Genomic DNA, 14,898 nt, shown 5'->3' with positions numbered 1-14,898 from the left:
TCCAGCAATCTGCTCTTCTACCTCTTTGAGAGCTGAACTAGTTTACTCCTAGTTCTTTTATGGTTTGAATATTGAATATGTGTCAACATGTCTTTATTATCAATAGAAGTAAATTCTAGCATCATATATGTAAAAATAATTTTTTTTTAAATGAAACGTGTGGGGAAAAAAGAAATAAAAGTAGATCTTTTCAGTCAGGCTTGTGCTTCTCTGTCCCAGGGTTTGTGACATAGTATGGATATGGTGTCATCACAACATAATTGTCTACAAAATGGACTGGTAAGAGAATTGGAAAGACCAGAAGGTAAAATGTTTCTTATTTCACTATGCTTTCTTGTTGCACTTAAGAATATTGCTAAGTATAAGGAACAAGGTGTCTTGCTGACAATGAGCTATCTTCTCATGCATTTTTTCTGAAGCATTGTTTTTATGGCACTTGCACAGAAAATACAACAGATAGCACTGTTGTAACAGTCTAGCTATGCAGTAAGTATCTAAACTATGTTATACCTGCATACTCTTGTCCTGGCAGTTTCCTACCAGTGCCTGGCACCTGTCCTCCAGCTATTTGCCTGTGACTGATTCCAGAGAATGAAGCAATGAGTACGATCAAGCTATTCAGAGAGGTTTGTTTACAGGCTGTCAGTTAGGGAGAATTGGTTATTACAAGCTTGGTTTCTGTCTAGACAGTCTCCGACCCAACATTCAAATGCCTCCAGGGGCTGTTGGCAGCCTCTTCTCTTAAGCACTTTCATGGCTGCACATCTTTCAAGATCCAAAAAGCGATATGTGTCGTCCATTTTTTAGCAGGCACTAAGAGTAGACAAGGTTTAAGGGAAGTGCACGTGTTTTGGGATGGGTTCTAGTTGTGTTCTACAGCTGAGTGCGAAAGGAGGAGGGTTTTAAAATAATTTTAATTTTCATAATATTTTTGTTTAAAATCTCAGCTCTGTTGTGTTCCATGTAGAGCTTTTGGGCTTCTGCTTTTTCAAGAGAGCTCAGCATGCAGTTTTGCTTTGCTGCCTGTTCAGTAAGGCAAAGTGGAGCTTCAGGCATGACTGCAATACTTAAAACTAATTATTTGCTTATCAAAGCTAATATTTGTAATTTCACTTTCAAATTTTTTTTTGGAGTACCCTAAATTGATGACCTTCTCTGGAAAGCTCACATTGTACAGGAGGATGGCTGATAGGGATTTGCATAGATTACTGATCTACAAAGCACCATTCAGGTGCCTTAATATTGAGATTTTCTTTAATGCAATTCCCTTTCCTTGTGTGTAATTCGTTTTTGAACAGAGAGCTCAAGCATGATCATTGGGAGAAGAAAAATCTAGAAGAATAAATATTAAAGATAGAACTACTAAAGACTGAAATATTGATGACTGACATTGTGCATTGTACATGAGAGCTGAGGTAAAGTTGCACAGTCTATGCTTCTGAAATCTTGACTCTCCATTACTGATACTCTTCATGCAGGATTCAGGGCAGGGAGGAGTGAGTCTGCATGTAATTTCTTCAGCATTTGAATTATGAAAATAAATTGAGTTCTATAACATTAGGCCAATGTAAGCAAAATTAGTTAGTAGAGCAGAATATTTAGATCAAACGCAGAAATATATTCCACTTAGCTAACAGAGTAACTGTGTTGATAGCAATAGCAGGTGATTCTCTTCCATGTCTAGAAACACTAGTATGAGAGGATGAGGAGGCATGAATGGGAAATGGGATATCTCTACAGTTTTATCTGACACCAGTCTTTGGCATATTAAATTCCATGCCAAGTTCTGGAGGTAAAGGGTGCTGAACCTACTGCATGGAGACTTACCTGCTCAATCACCCTGAGCCTGTGCCTTCCTTGTTCTTATCCTTTTTCTCCACTGCCTAACCCATTCCTCTTTTATTATTTCACTTACCCAGTCTCAATATCTGTTTCTCAGGGTCATTACTCCAGTTTCTCTGCAAGTTCTAGTCATAGGATCATAGGATCTCATAATGGTTTGGGTTGGAAAGGACCTTAAAGATCTAGTTCTGACCTCTCTGCCATGGACAGGGACACCTTTCACTCAACCAGGTTGCTCAAAGTTGCATCCAACCATGAATACTTCCAGAGATGGGGCATCCACAACTTCTCTGGGCAAGCTGTTCCAGCATCACACCACCCTCAGTTTGAGCTCTTTGTGTGGTGCTCTTTGCTTCTTACTTAACTTGTCATAAGTTCTTCAGTTTAAATCTCCTTATTTTTGTCCATGATTCCCATTACTATTTGTTCTCAGCTTACAGGTATGTCCTCACCTAGTCTGATCTTTCCTCCTGTGTTCTCTGGACCTGCATCATTAAATGTCTTTTTTCTTTCCCCACATATTTTCCCACAATCATTAGCTTTAACTCTCCTTCGCTAAATGTTTCTGAGATCGGATTCTACCACTCCCATCTTAATTTCTTGGGATAGTAAATTACTTTACCCTAGCTGCATTATGTAAATTCACTCCTGAATAATTTTATCTCTGAGACAAAAGGAGGAGAGCAGGTTTGCAAGGTATACTTGTCCTTGACAGTCCATCGTCTCACTTCACTTGGCCAGGGCTTAGTTTTTAATCCATAAATATCTGAGAAAATGCTGACCTGGTAACCTTCTCATAACTCCTGACATTTTAGAAGGGACACACTCCTTCTACTTACCCTGCTTGACAGATGGCCTAATTGATAGCAGTTCCTTCCATCGTGTCAAGTATCTTGGTGGAGTCCAGAAAGTAGCCTTAAACAGGACACAGTTGGAATGGAGCCAAGTGAGAGGCAGCCCAGCCCTGTAACTTAAAAATTAAGACATTGAGCTGGGAAGATGGAGTAATTCAGCAGCTCGTTCCTATTTACTGGGTTACTTCTAAAGATACTTTGTATCTCTCTCAGTCCCTTCTGACACTTTCCCACTGACTTCAAAGACTGTGATGTAAGATGTGAAAAATATCCTGGGACCTGAGCGTGAAGCCCTAGTCTGCCTCTTCACAACTGAGCACTCAGCTTGTAGCTGGGCTTTTCCTTGCTTGTCCTTCTAGCATGATTCTTGCAATCCTGGTTTCCAGATGGCCTACCTCTAGTGGTGATGGAGGGGAGGGGAAGCACCTAGTTCTGTAGGATCACACGCCTACACACCCTGGCTCATGGAAGTCACACCATTAGTTACCTACATTTTTTTTTCTTCACTGGAAGACTGAGAAATCTCAGAACTTAAATTCTACTGCTCTTAGGCAACAACCTGTCTCTAAACAAAAAAAAATTGTAAAAGAGGTAATATAACTCAATTAAGGAATGACTAGAACTAAACTGCACCTTCACAGCAAAACAGAATAGTCTAAAAGTAACTCTTCTTTTTATTTACCTCTTGTCTATCTTATAGTAAGTTAGCTCTGAGCTCTTTTGTTTGAAAGTGGCAGCATTCAAATACTCTAGTAAACATCAGTAAAAAGTCATTATTTTAACACTTCTCAGTTCCTTTTCTCTCCCCTAACAAGTAGACTCACTTCTGCTGCAATCATTGCTAAACTTAAGTGGAAACTTCTTGTGTATATATATGTCATGGCTTAACCCCAGCCAGTACCCAACAGAACAGAATTTGGAGACAACACTGAAATAATCAAAGCATACATTAACTCTGTAGAGAGGTCTGTAGCATATTCTTCCCTCTCAGCCATGTGCCCATGTTTCCTATTTTCATTTCTTTAGCCTTTGCAGTAACTGCATTTCACCAATAAACAATATTTCTCATCTGCCACATGGGAAAGGTGGTACGTTTGCTTGGATTGGTGGTGTTAGGTTACTTTCAGGTCCTTTACTCATAGAAATATTTTAAAAATGCAGAATTATTGGTAAGGGAAAACTGAGGACACTTTCTTGAATCTCTGCTGTTCTGCTAGCAGTGCTACCTGGTGTGTCTGCGTTCTGTGATGCCAGTACAGGAAAGTAAGAGCTTTCAGTGGCACAAAGCACTCTTGACAAAGCTAAGAGATGTGGAAGATTAGACTAGACAATGGCTTACAGTGTTTAAATTACTCATCTAGAGCCTTCCTATCCATCAGGAAATTGGCTGCCTTTTATAAAGTACATTATATGGTATAATTTAAGAACACAGTGTGTTTTTGTAGTCAAATTTCATTATTTTTAGAGACTAAATAGCTGCTGAGACTAGACCTGAAGATGTTTTCAATGACAGACAAACATGGCAAAGTAACAAAGGAAGTCCTTGGCACATTTGAATTCATTATGTGTTCATGAGGTAAACTGAGTACAGTGCTTCTATTTTCAGCCTTTTAATGGTTTTAGATGACCTGTGGCTTGGATGGAGCTGGGGTGTCAGTGGTGTAAATTTCAAATTGAAAACATGCTTTTCAAGCCAGGGTAAATACATAGACTGGATACTGTGAGCACACCCCTCTCCTGTTCTTGTGTCCTCATGATCTGGACTAAGTGCATCTTGTCTCTTGGCTGAGAAGAGGCTGCCTGTGGGTGGCAGTTTTGTATTTCTGCATTTTAAAATATAAAGTTTCAAGCATTATTTTATCCTGACCTAGTATCACAGATTAATCAATGTAATACACCTCTTCATTGCCATCACTTCAGGAGGCTGAGCTTGTAATGGATGTACTGGAATGCTTACACTTATGTGATTATCTCCCTCTTTGTAGGTAGGAATGAAGTAAGGAGAAAATAGCTGTGTAGTTTAGACAAATACTGGAGTGGTACTTTGCTTTATGTTCTTAGAAAGGTGTAGATTACATCTGACTTCTCAGAAGTAAAAGGCATGATTAGATTTCCCTCCTAACCTCTTCCTTTAAGGGTCCTTAGGCTGAAATGGAATGAAATAAAGATACTAAAGTGATATCACCTGGAATTTTGGGACTATTTTGTGATTCAGGATTGGGTATGTACCCATGGAGCCATCTGTAACTTGGAAGACCAGGGCTCTGATCCTGACGTATCAGTGGCTCAGTAAAACTTCTGAGACTCCAGAGTCTTTGTATTGGGATCTGTATGTAGTTTTACGGTAAAGTTGGTCTGGGACATTGGAAATCCCCATGTGGATTCAGGGAGATACCTTCTGATCATTTCTATCAGTGGAGTAATGTAACTCTTCTCCACTCATCTCTTACAGTTACAGAACTGGTCGCAAATTTGTTCCCTCACTGACCTTTCTGCAGGTATCCTCTTGACTTTGGGATATATAGATAGCTATTATGTATTTATATATATATGTGTATATATATAATATATGAAATGTATATTATATATATTATGTCCATTTGATCTGTATAAAATACATCTGAAATATTCAGTTTGGATGACTCCAATCCCATGTGTCCAGAGTGGAGGGATCTGAAGAGTCCTGGCTATTATGAATCATTGGAACTTTCTCTCTTGTGTTACTCAAACAGTATTATCAACACAGGTAGTCCTGTGTTCATCAAACTCTGAGGCAATTGCTGAGAAGTTGTAAAGGAACCATGTATGCCTTCACAGCTGTTGATACATGGTATTAAAATATTTTTAAGTGCAAATCTGAATGGTAATTTTTAAATCCAAACTCTACACATGAGAGTGTGCCCCTTCTGAAGAAGAGAGGATATGTTGCTATAGGGCTGAACTTTGTCAGGACAAGTTCATGTTGAAGTCTTGAGTTTCATTCCTTATGCCAGTTGGAGAAGATCCATCAAAGCAGGAGAGAAGCAGAAGATGACTGGGTCTTATTTCTTTATGACCTTGGTCTGTAATGCCATTTGACCCCAAGAGATTAAGTAGGGTCAGGCCAGGACTTGAAAGAAACTAATATGTATCTTTTCTTTCTAGGCTGTTTCGATGTATCATTGGGTGAAACTTTTGTTTCTGAATTAATGCAGTCCTAATCCATTAGCAAAGTACTTGGAGTATGTTTTGTTACTCTGTGTGTTATTTGTGAATGAGTCTGAAAATGGAGATATTGGCTGCTAATACATTCTTCACAGCTTTCATGTAGAAGGGCAATTTTACATTTTTAGTCACATTTTAATTCAGGTATCTAAACAGTGGAAATTTTTTTTTAAATTATAATTTTAACATAGCCCACTTGTACTTGCTGCTTTTCCTGCTTTTTAAGTGCTGGATTACAGGGCCTGTCTCTGCTCCCTTTCCATTCAGTGGAGAACGCAATAATGTAGGCAGTATAATTATTTATGCAGTGAGAGATTTAACATATGTTACTAATTGATGGAAGATACCCAACTGAATTTTAAGGTTACCATTTCCTGATGGAGCTGTATACTTCCAGGCACGATTTTATGTGACAAGTGGTGTAATGGGAACAGCTGATCATGTAGCTCATTTCTAAACAGGTACTATTTCTACTCATTCTAAGCAAAGTGTGCAGATAAAGATAGTCTGAACAATGAAGGATCATTGTTACAGGAAAAGATGTTGCAATTTGCAACTTCTTCCATTCTGACCTGGTCTATCTCCTGTTATTTTTGTTCCACCTTACCTTCCCTGCTTTAAGGACTCATCCAGATCTGTCTCAGCAGAACTCAGATCCTTTTCTTTAGGTTTTCTTCTAACATATCACATTTTAACGTTTGACTTGTGAATGTGTCAAAAAATCCTCTGGCTCCCTACACAAAATTTTCCAGCTTGACACAAGTTTCTCTAACCTGCCACCACTTCACAATTGCAGTCTTCCACATGATTTAGTATGTCTCTTTGGAAAACTATGCTCACATTTCAGTTGTAATAATGATGATTGCTTTGCCTTTGAGAGTAATGTTTATGCTCTTTGCATGTGGTTGATACAGTGCAAGATGTGTCAGTGGTGTGTGAGGCTTTTTCCCTCAGCCCTGATATTAACTTAAAATCAAGGGAGTTCAAAAAACATACTCCAAAGACATTAGACCTCTCTAATAAACAATGCTTTATCTGAAATATTTCAAAGAACACTGTAAGAAATCAACTTTTCAGTCAAAAAATCTTAAGAAACTTAAAGACATTCAAGTCTGATTTCTTGAATAATTTGGGGCATCTATACATGGGAACTTCTTTGTGAATAGAAGTTCAAGACTAAAGGAGCACTGTCTGCTTCACTAAGAAAGATTATCTCAATTTCTATATGCTATCTGTACTGCTTCATCTTCATGTAAATGCACTTGAATGTTCTTGCTCTTGAAACTCCAGGGTTTTCTGTGTATGCATGCTCATGCAAATAGATAAATAGGCTGAAGAAGATCATTCTATGTATATACCTCTTCCATGCCTCTCCACATCACAGAAGAGGAGTGAGGGCAAACCTACCTGGTCAAACACAGACAAATGAAGAAGGAAGGTATGAATCCTAGCAGAACTTTAAGTTCTGGCAGTGCAGTACAGGTGGTTAAGTAGTATTGTTGAAAATGCCCATCATGTACTTCCATTTTTACAAGAATTGAGAATCAGGTCAGTCCTCCTCCTGTCTTGTCTGATCCTATTCTACTGACAAGTCAGCTGTTGTCTTAAAATGTCACTAAAATCCATTCATTGCATCATAAGTTCAAATTTATTTTCGTCCTGAACAAGACAATATGGACTAACACAGAAATAAACACTTCCAGGAGAATAACTCCCTTTCAGCTTTTTACATCTGTTATCATGACACTAGTTTGATCACAGTACCAGTAGAATTTTCTTAATGGTTTCAGGTATTAAGACTTCATCTTACTTGGATTTTACTTACACTGGCAACAATTTTAATGTTGCTTGAAAGATTTCCCACTAGTTCTTTACTTCTCTGTTTTGACTGCTCTGAAGGCAGTTTCAGAAAAATTAACTTCTTTTATGAAATCCCATAAGAAGGTATTCTGAAAGATAAAAAGCAGCAAACAGAGAAATGCCTTTTGCAGTACAAAGGGAAGCTTGTATGAAAGTAAATTAATCTGACTAAAAGTCTGCATTCCTAGTTTTGTCAGCAGTCCTTGTCAGGATCATTATCACTCTGGTCCTGGTAAAATTTCTGATTGAGATTTTAAAGCCTGTCTAACATATGATAACTCTGATGAAACTGATGTTCTTTTTGCTTCTTCACATTAGTACTATCATCTTAAGGGTAAATAAAGAAATATAAATCCTCCAGACAACGCAACTGGAGGATTACCAAAAGGATAAGATGGGCAAAAGGTTAGGTGGTGTTATAAATTTGGGTCTCTTTCAGGGGTGTGAACAGTTTAGCTTCAGAAGGGAACAGTGGCCTACAAACTCTGTTAGTGTAGGTGCTGCACAAGCCTGAAGTAGAAAGTTTGCTGATCCCATAGGGAATAGGTGGGAAATGTTTATTGAGTGCTAGAGAGGTAGATGCTAAAGTTTTATAGATCTTCTGGCAGAAGCTTTATAAGTAAGGACTTAATAAGTTAGCAGCTTCTCAACAAAATTGGATCCAGAACAGATGTCGAGGGAGGAAGAATCAAGAAAAATGGTTGTAATTGTGAGGTAATAGAAAGAAGAGCTTTTACTTCCACAGCTAGTAATGATCACAGGACAAGATCAAACTGCTCCAAGCAATGGGAGAAGATTAAAAGCAGGCTGCATCTGGTATGCCTGGAAACAGGATGATATATTAAATACAGTTATGATATGTGTAATGACACAGCTTTATATTATTTCTTTCATAAAAGAAAAGATTAATTTTGCCTTGGAGCAGCATTTCTCTGGCACTTAACTCACATTTGTGTGGAGCTCCCTGATTACAGGCACAATGACACATGTGTTTTCTCTCAACTTAACATTAGAGGTTTGAAAAAGATGTAATGGGCTGACACATACTGCTTGTTTTTGAACATGTTGAAATACCATAGTTTCAATGTTGGCTATTTTATTTTTGTTACCTTTATAAAATTATATTATTTGTATTTTTTCATGTAGTATAAGCATTGCATTAATTTGCTATATCCCATGATTAGGATTCTCCCTCCACAGTAAATTCTTGGGGTACTGTGGTTAGTTGTCTTCTGTTTCTGTTCTTTGTTCCTTGTTTGTTGCTGTCCTCTAGTTTCCTCTGATGCTTAAAGTTGAGTTACAAGCCTAAAGCACTGACTAATAAGCCTGAACCTCATCCTGATGTGCTTTTGTTTGGTATCATCTCTCTCTTTGTTCACCTCTGCTTTTGTTCCTTGGGCCTGGCATCACAAGGAAGGGAGAGAGAGACTTTGTCAATGGTTATGGCAATAGAGATACTGAGGCACATGGCAGAGCAAATGACAACACTTGGTGCTGTCGTTCCTGTGACTGCAGTGATATGAGGAGGAAGATAATGTGAAGAATCTTTGGTAGACCAATATGTTTTGTGCTGATGAAAACATAAATATTTTCACTTTCAATAGCCACTGGGCCTGCAGTTTTCATGCAGATCCCAATCTTGATATCTGTGATTTCAATGGAAGCTGCAGGCTTGACACAGAAGCTCTGCTTTGGACAAAGTGGTAACCCAGTTATCTAATTCTCTAGCATGCTTTCTGGGAGGTGTAGCTTGTAAACATGTTTTGCTTTAGCTTATTTGCCAAGATCATAGTTGGCATTGGAAACAAAATTCCTGTGAACACTTGGAATGATTCTAGACTTTCCTAAGAAATTGTTCTGAATGACTTGACTTGCATATCATTTTTCCTAACATTGTGGTGCAAGCTTTGTGTGATGATGGCAAAACTGAAACTAGCTTGGTATTCAGCTAAAAAAGAATGAATCCTCTCCTGTAAAAGAGTTATCCGGGATTATGTTAGCTATCATAAATATCCTTTGCTTAGCAACAGGGATGGCATTCAGGATATCAAGCCAACTGGAAAGAATCCCTCTGACAGGGCTCTGTTGGGGTGGGTGGATAAGCTTTCCTGACAACACTGGTGCTTTCACTCTTGTCTGTCATAATTTGTGTTGCTAGGATCTGTTTCACAAGTTTTGTGACAGACTTATAAATGATACTCTGGCTCCTTTTGTTTACTGTCATAAAGAACCATAATGTGGGGAAAGTGAACAGTAAAAGGATATGGGAAATAATGAAAAATCTGGGCACATAAGACTGTGAGTGTCTATACTAGGGCAGCTGTTCTTGTAGGAAAAAAGAGGTTAAAAAATTTCCTGTGGATTGCTGAAATGGAAAGCAATATATGGTAACGTTCTCATTCTTTGCTTTTTATGAACTTGGCTGCTTCAGCAAAACAGGAAAGAAATTATTTAGTCATAAACTGAAAACTTCAATTAGAATTCAGGAGAATTAGCATGTATCATGCTAACCATTAATGGTTAAATGTGTTTTGTATTCATGTTCTTGCTTCCAAATCAGCTTTTCAATACAAATTGGTAGTTTCATTATCAGTCCACTCAGCCCGTTTGACCTTTTATACTTTTGCTTCCAGGGGAAAAAGAAGATGAACAAATAGTTGCAGAAATCATGAGGAGACGTTTTTTTCCTGCTCTTATAACTCATAAGGCCTGGGAAGGCTTTCACTTTGCTGGCCATGAGATAAGAATTTCAGAAACCACTGATTGTTATGGAGCAGTTGTCTGGCCATCGGTATGATATTTTTGTAGTAGTGATGTTTTATATTTTTGGATTCTTCTAGCACTTTTAAATTTGCATGATAAATATGTTTTGTTATGTGTTGTAAACAAAAGGAAATAATTCTCTGCTTTTCTGTCTCCATTCTGCAAATCCCAAACCTGAATTTAGCCTGGTTTTCTGTGAATCCCTTGTTCTCAAAGCTTAAATGGTATTTCTTGTTTGTGCTCCTGTTACACAAGATGTATGATCTTGTGTCCCCTCCTCACCTACCAGGAACTTTTGGTCCTATTGATCAATTAGAAGCATATTTTGAAGGAAATATGGTAGTTTTATGATGATTGCATTTCTATACATTTTATAAATACAGACAGCTTTGTAGCAGGCAGATCCAGTTTGCAGAAACAACTGTAATACAGGTTCACAAGGTACTAGAACTCATAGAAGCTAATCAACCTGCTCATGCAAGATACAAATTTGCCTTGTACATATACAGACATGGGAAGAGGTTCAGATGGAACTTTAAGTTTCTTAAACAGCCAGAAAACTAGTGAGAGAAGCATTGTCCTTGGCTCTTGATCTGACAACCATCAACACACCCACCATACAAAGAGTCTTCTTCAAGGTTTTGAATATGTGCAGTGCAGCTAACTGACTGTTTTGAAGTAAAAAGACTGAAAGGAACCACCAGAGAGGTGTCATGATGCACCACTGATGCTTGTGGCTTTTGGAGAACAGCCCATATAGGAGAGAGAGGATGGAAAACACAGGAGGCTCCATTTCTGTCCCAACTGTATCAGCCTCCTAGGATCGTACTATTTTTAAGAAGTATGGCTGCAGTTCAGCTGAGGAGACTTGGCTTACTCTGCTCTTTTGAAGTCCAAATGATATTCCTTGTTTGAGCAGTCCTGGACAAGTTATTTATGCTATATGTCTTAGCAACCTGAGTGCATTTCTTCAAGGAAAGTTTGGCTGACTGCCAATTGCTCTCACAGAATTGTGGGCTGTACTGAAAAGCATATGATTTTCTCTGGAATGGCTTAGCTAGTTTTGTCATGGAAGGACAAAACCTGTGTCTCTTAATGTTCTCCTTTCCTGTTCTATCTAGCTGTACTTGAACTCTTCTGAAAAATGTCAGCCAAATTTGCAAAGAGGGCAGAAACTTTCAGGAAAGTAAAGTTTTAGCACATTTCATGGAAAGGAGGTAATCTTCAAAGTTTCCCTAATTTAATCCTGAGAAACTTTGATTCTACAAGCCAGTTTCTACAACAGAATGTGGCAAAACTCTGAGGGAAGAAATTATAGGAATTATGGAACTAACAGAACATCCTCATATAAGGTCAGGTATCACTCACATATCAGACCCAGTCTTTAGGAACCTGATTGTAATTAGTCCTTGTTCTTACAGACTGATTTCTATATCACAGCTTTGTTGATCGTGTGATAAATGTACATTGACATGAAAAAACTCCTCTTATGCTCTGAATTAAGAGATAGAAAACAAAAACTTTGTTTGAATTTCTAGCATGTCAGCATTAGGTCAACAGTCCTGTTCCTTTCCTTCTGCTTCTTAATTAGATAAAAGCTAAACTAAGAGTGTAACTTTGCTGTGCCAGACCAAGCCACTAATAATTGCCTTTCCAAATGGTCATCTGTATTGCAAGAGGATGTGGCCACCATCATATGTATTTGTCAATGGAGACTACATAATTATCCAAGTCTGGGAAAAATATGGGAAACAAGCTATTTCTCTTTGCCAGAGAAATAAAATTTCCAATTTCTATTTCAACAGTGAACTAAAACTTACTGGTCAGTGTGAGACAGGGCAGAAGAGCTAAAGAAGCTTCTTAGTCACTGTTTATAAATACATGAGTAATGAATCTGTTGTAGAGGGATTTTTGTGGCTATATTTGCTATGAAAGTTTGCTAAGCATAACAAAGTGAGCACACAGAAACTGAAAACAAAGCAAACCAGAAGAAAAGGGGGTAAATCTATTAGTCTCTTTTGAAATATGATAATTAATTATTATTTGGAATAATTGACTATTAGAAGAATTTAACAAGGGTTGATGTGGATTTTCTCTCACAAGCAGTCCTTATCTCAAGATGTCTTTGAGAAGGACACCTTTTAACTCAACCAGAAGTAAGTCTGGTTATAAATAGGAATTGCTGATGGAATTTTACAGCTTGTGCTATGCATCATGACAGATGATCTAATTGTAGTTGTTCCTTCTGGCTGCAATAATTTGCTAACCTATATGGAGGCATGTTGTGACATTTATTTTGTGACCTACAGAGCTCAAAGATTATAGTGAGCTGTGATCTTTTAGGGACAGTGCTTGGACAACAGACAACAATTCTGCATGCTTTTAAATGATGATGTATATTTATTGAAGGGGTTTATTTCATTAATTTCTTCAGTATGTTCATGAATTTCCTTCCCTACAGGCCCTTGTTCTGTGTTATTTTTTGGAAACTAATACTAAACAATACAATTTGGTTGACAAAAATGTGATTGAAATTGGAGCTGGAACTGGGTTGGTCTCCATAGTAGCCAGTTTGCTGGGTGAGTATGTGCCATTGCTTTTATGCTCTTGGAACCATCCCTCAGAGAAATACTAGAGGACAAAGGAAGTGGCTTAGTTCTTCTAAAAGACTGTTGTTCAAAAGCTTCCAAGAGCAATAAACAGTAAATTCTAAAAGGCTTGTTTGGAAACATACTGTATTTTTCTTCTATGAGTGTTTTGATGCAATAAAGGAGGTCCCAGTAGATATGTTGTCATTAACTGTGTTAAACAGGGAACCAAAATAAGAAATTAGTGGCTTCACAGGTTGTCAGTGGCAAACACATGCAGCCAAAATAGGTGACCAATGCATCTCCTTCCATTGACCTGACAGCTCTGGGATGACAGGTTGCTTTCTATCCATTTGTGTTTCTATATTTTCCTTCAGCAACTTGATTTCTCAGCTATAGACACTGTTGTGTTTTCTTTCACAGCAGCCTATTCTTCCTCAAGAGTAATCCGGGTCAGTGGTTTCTGCATTTTAACAGAATTTTAGCTTTCTGTAGTCTGAGAAAACTTCTTCCTATATGAAAAGGAAAGAACCAGAGACAATTCTTAAATCTCATGCCAGTCAGTAACTGGTATTCTTCAATCCCTAGTTGCTCACTGTACTTTTAACCAATGTGTTATCAAGATACAGTAACTATTTGATTTCTCCCCACCAGCTGCATTTAGATGGCAACCTGTAGAATAGAACTACTGAGAACCAATTATTTGTTTAAAGCACAATGTCTCAGAGTTATTGGGAACATCTGCATTGTCCTGTCCCCCTCAGTGAGAGCTACCTGGTAAAACCAGTTCCTTGTGTAGTAGCTGTTGTGAATGGGCTTTTACACAAGTATATTCAAATATTACATTTGTCTTCTCCATGTCACAGGTGCCCTTGTGACTGCCACAGATTTGCCAGAGCTACTGGGAAACCTGCAACACAACGTTGTCCAAAATACAAAGCAGAAATGCAAGCACCAGCCTTGTGTTAAAGAGTTGTCTTGGGGAATTGATCTGGAGAAGAACTTTCCTAGGTCTTCCTGTCACTTTGACTACATTATGGCTGCTGATGTAGTTTACCACCATCCCTTCCTGGAAGAACTCCTCCTAACATTTGATCACTTGTGCGAGAATGATACTGTTATTCTGTGGGCTATGAAATTTAGGTTGGAGAGAGAGAACCAATTTGTGGACAGGTTTCAGACACTGTTTGACTTAGAGATGATTTCTAATTTCCCTAGTTTGGACATTACCTTGTATAAAGCAATGAGGAAAGGCAGGATGAAAGCCAGACTTTCTAAACTGTTCTGAAAGAGAGGTACATGGATGTGACAAGTTCAGCTGTTCTGCAGCTTGTTCTCTTTTTAATAATTTCCATGTTAGTAGCTGCTAACAACTACATGAATGACATTTTTAGAGACAGCTAAAACAAAGCATTATATTCCTAGTGCATCCCTAACAAATTCCTAAGTTGAATTTGCCGGTAGTTTTACACAGAGAAGTGATGTATCTTGGATATTTTTCTTGACTTTTATATGTTAAGCTGACAACTTTAATAACTTTCACAAGTCTTATCATTATTGTTATGGGTCATGGAATGAATATTTTCAAAAGCTTTCAATTACAGTTTTGAATGGTGTCTTATAAGACCAATCAATCATTCAAAACTTAAGACTATGATAAATCTTTGTATTTAAAAGTTGTGGTGTTAAATCTGATCTTTCCCCATTCTCACTATCATGTTAATCCTCCCTTTGAATGCCCTTAATAGGCCATTAAATTAGCTGAAAAAAATCTTACTACCGGGGAA

General features: G+C 37.9%; 1 protein-coding gene across 1 annotated transcript in view; it reads left to right on the top strand.

The window, feature by feature from the left end:
• The window catches only part of LOC103812162 (protein-lysine methyltransferase METTL21E-like), a 16,021-nt gene extending 1,622 nt beyond the window's left edge, over positions 1-14,399 (top strand). Inside the window, exons 2-4 of the mRNA XM_009085171.1 lie at positions 10,394-10,551; positions 12,985-13,102; positions 13,978-14,399. Of these exons, the coding sequence (XP_009083419.1) occupies positions 10,394-10,551; positions 12,985-13,102; positions 13,978-14,399 (698 nt within the window). The remainder of the gene's footprint in view (positions 1-10,393; positions 10,552-12,984; positions 13,103-13,977) is intronic.
• Positions 14,400-14,898: the final 499 nt, after the last annotated feature.

Source organism: Acanthisitta chloris, unplaced genomic scaffold, assembly GCF_000695815.1.
Source record: "Acanthisitta chloris isolate BGI_N310 unplaced genomic scaffold, ASM69581v1 scaffold3802, whole genome shotgun sequence".
Classification (NCBI taxonomy): domain Eukaryota; kingdom Metazoa; phylum Chordata; class Aves; order Passeriformes; family Acanthisittidae; genus Acanthisitta; species Acanthisitta chloris.
This window is presented reverse-complemented; position numbering and strand designations above follow the sequence as displayed.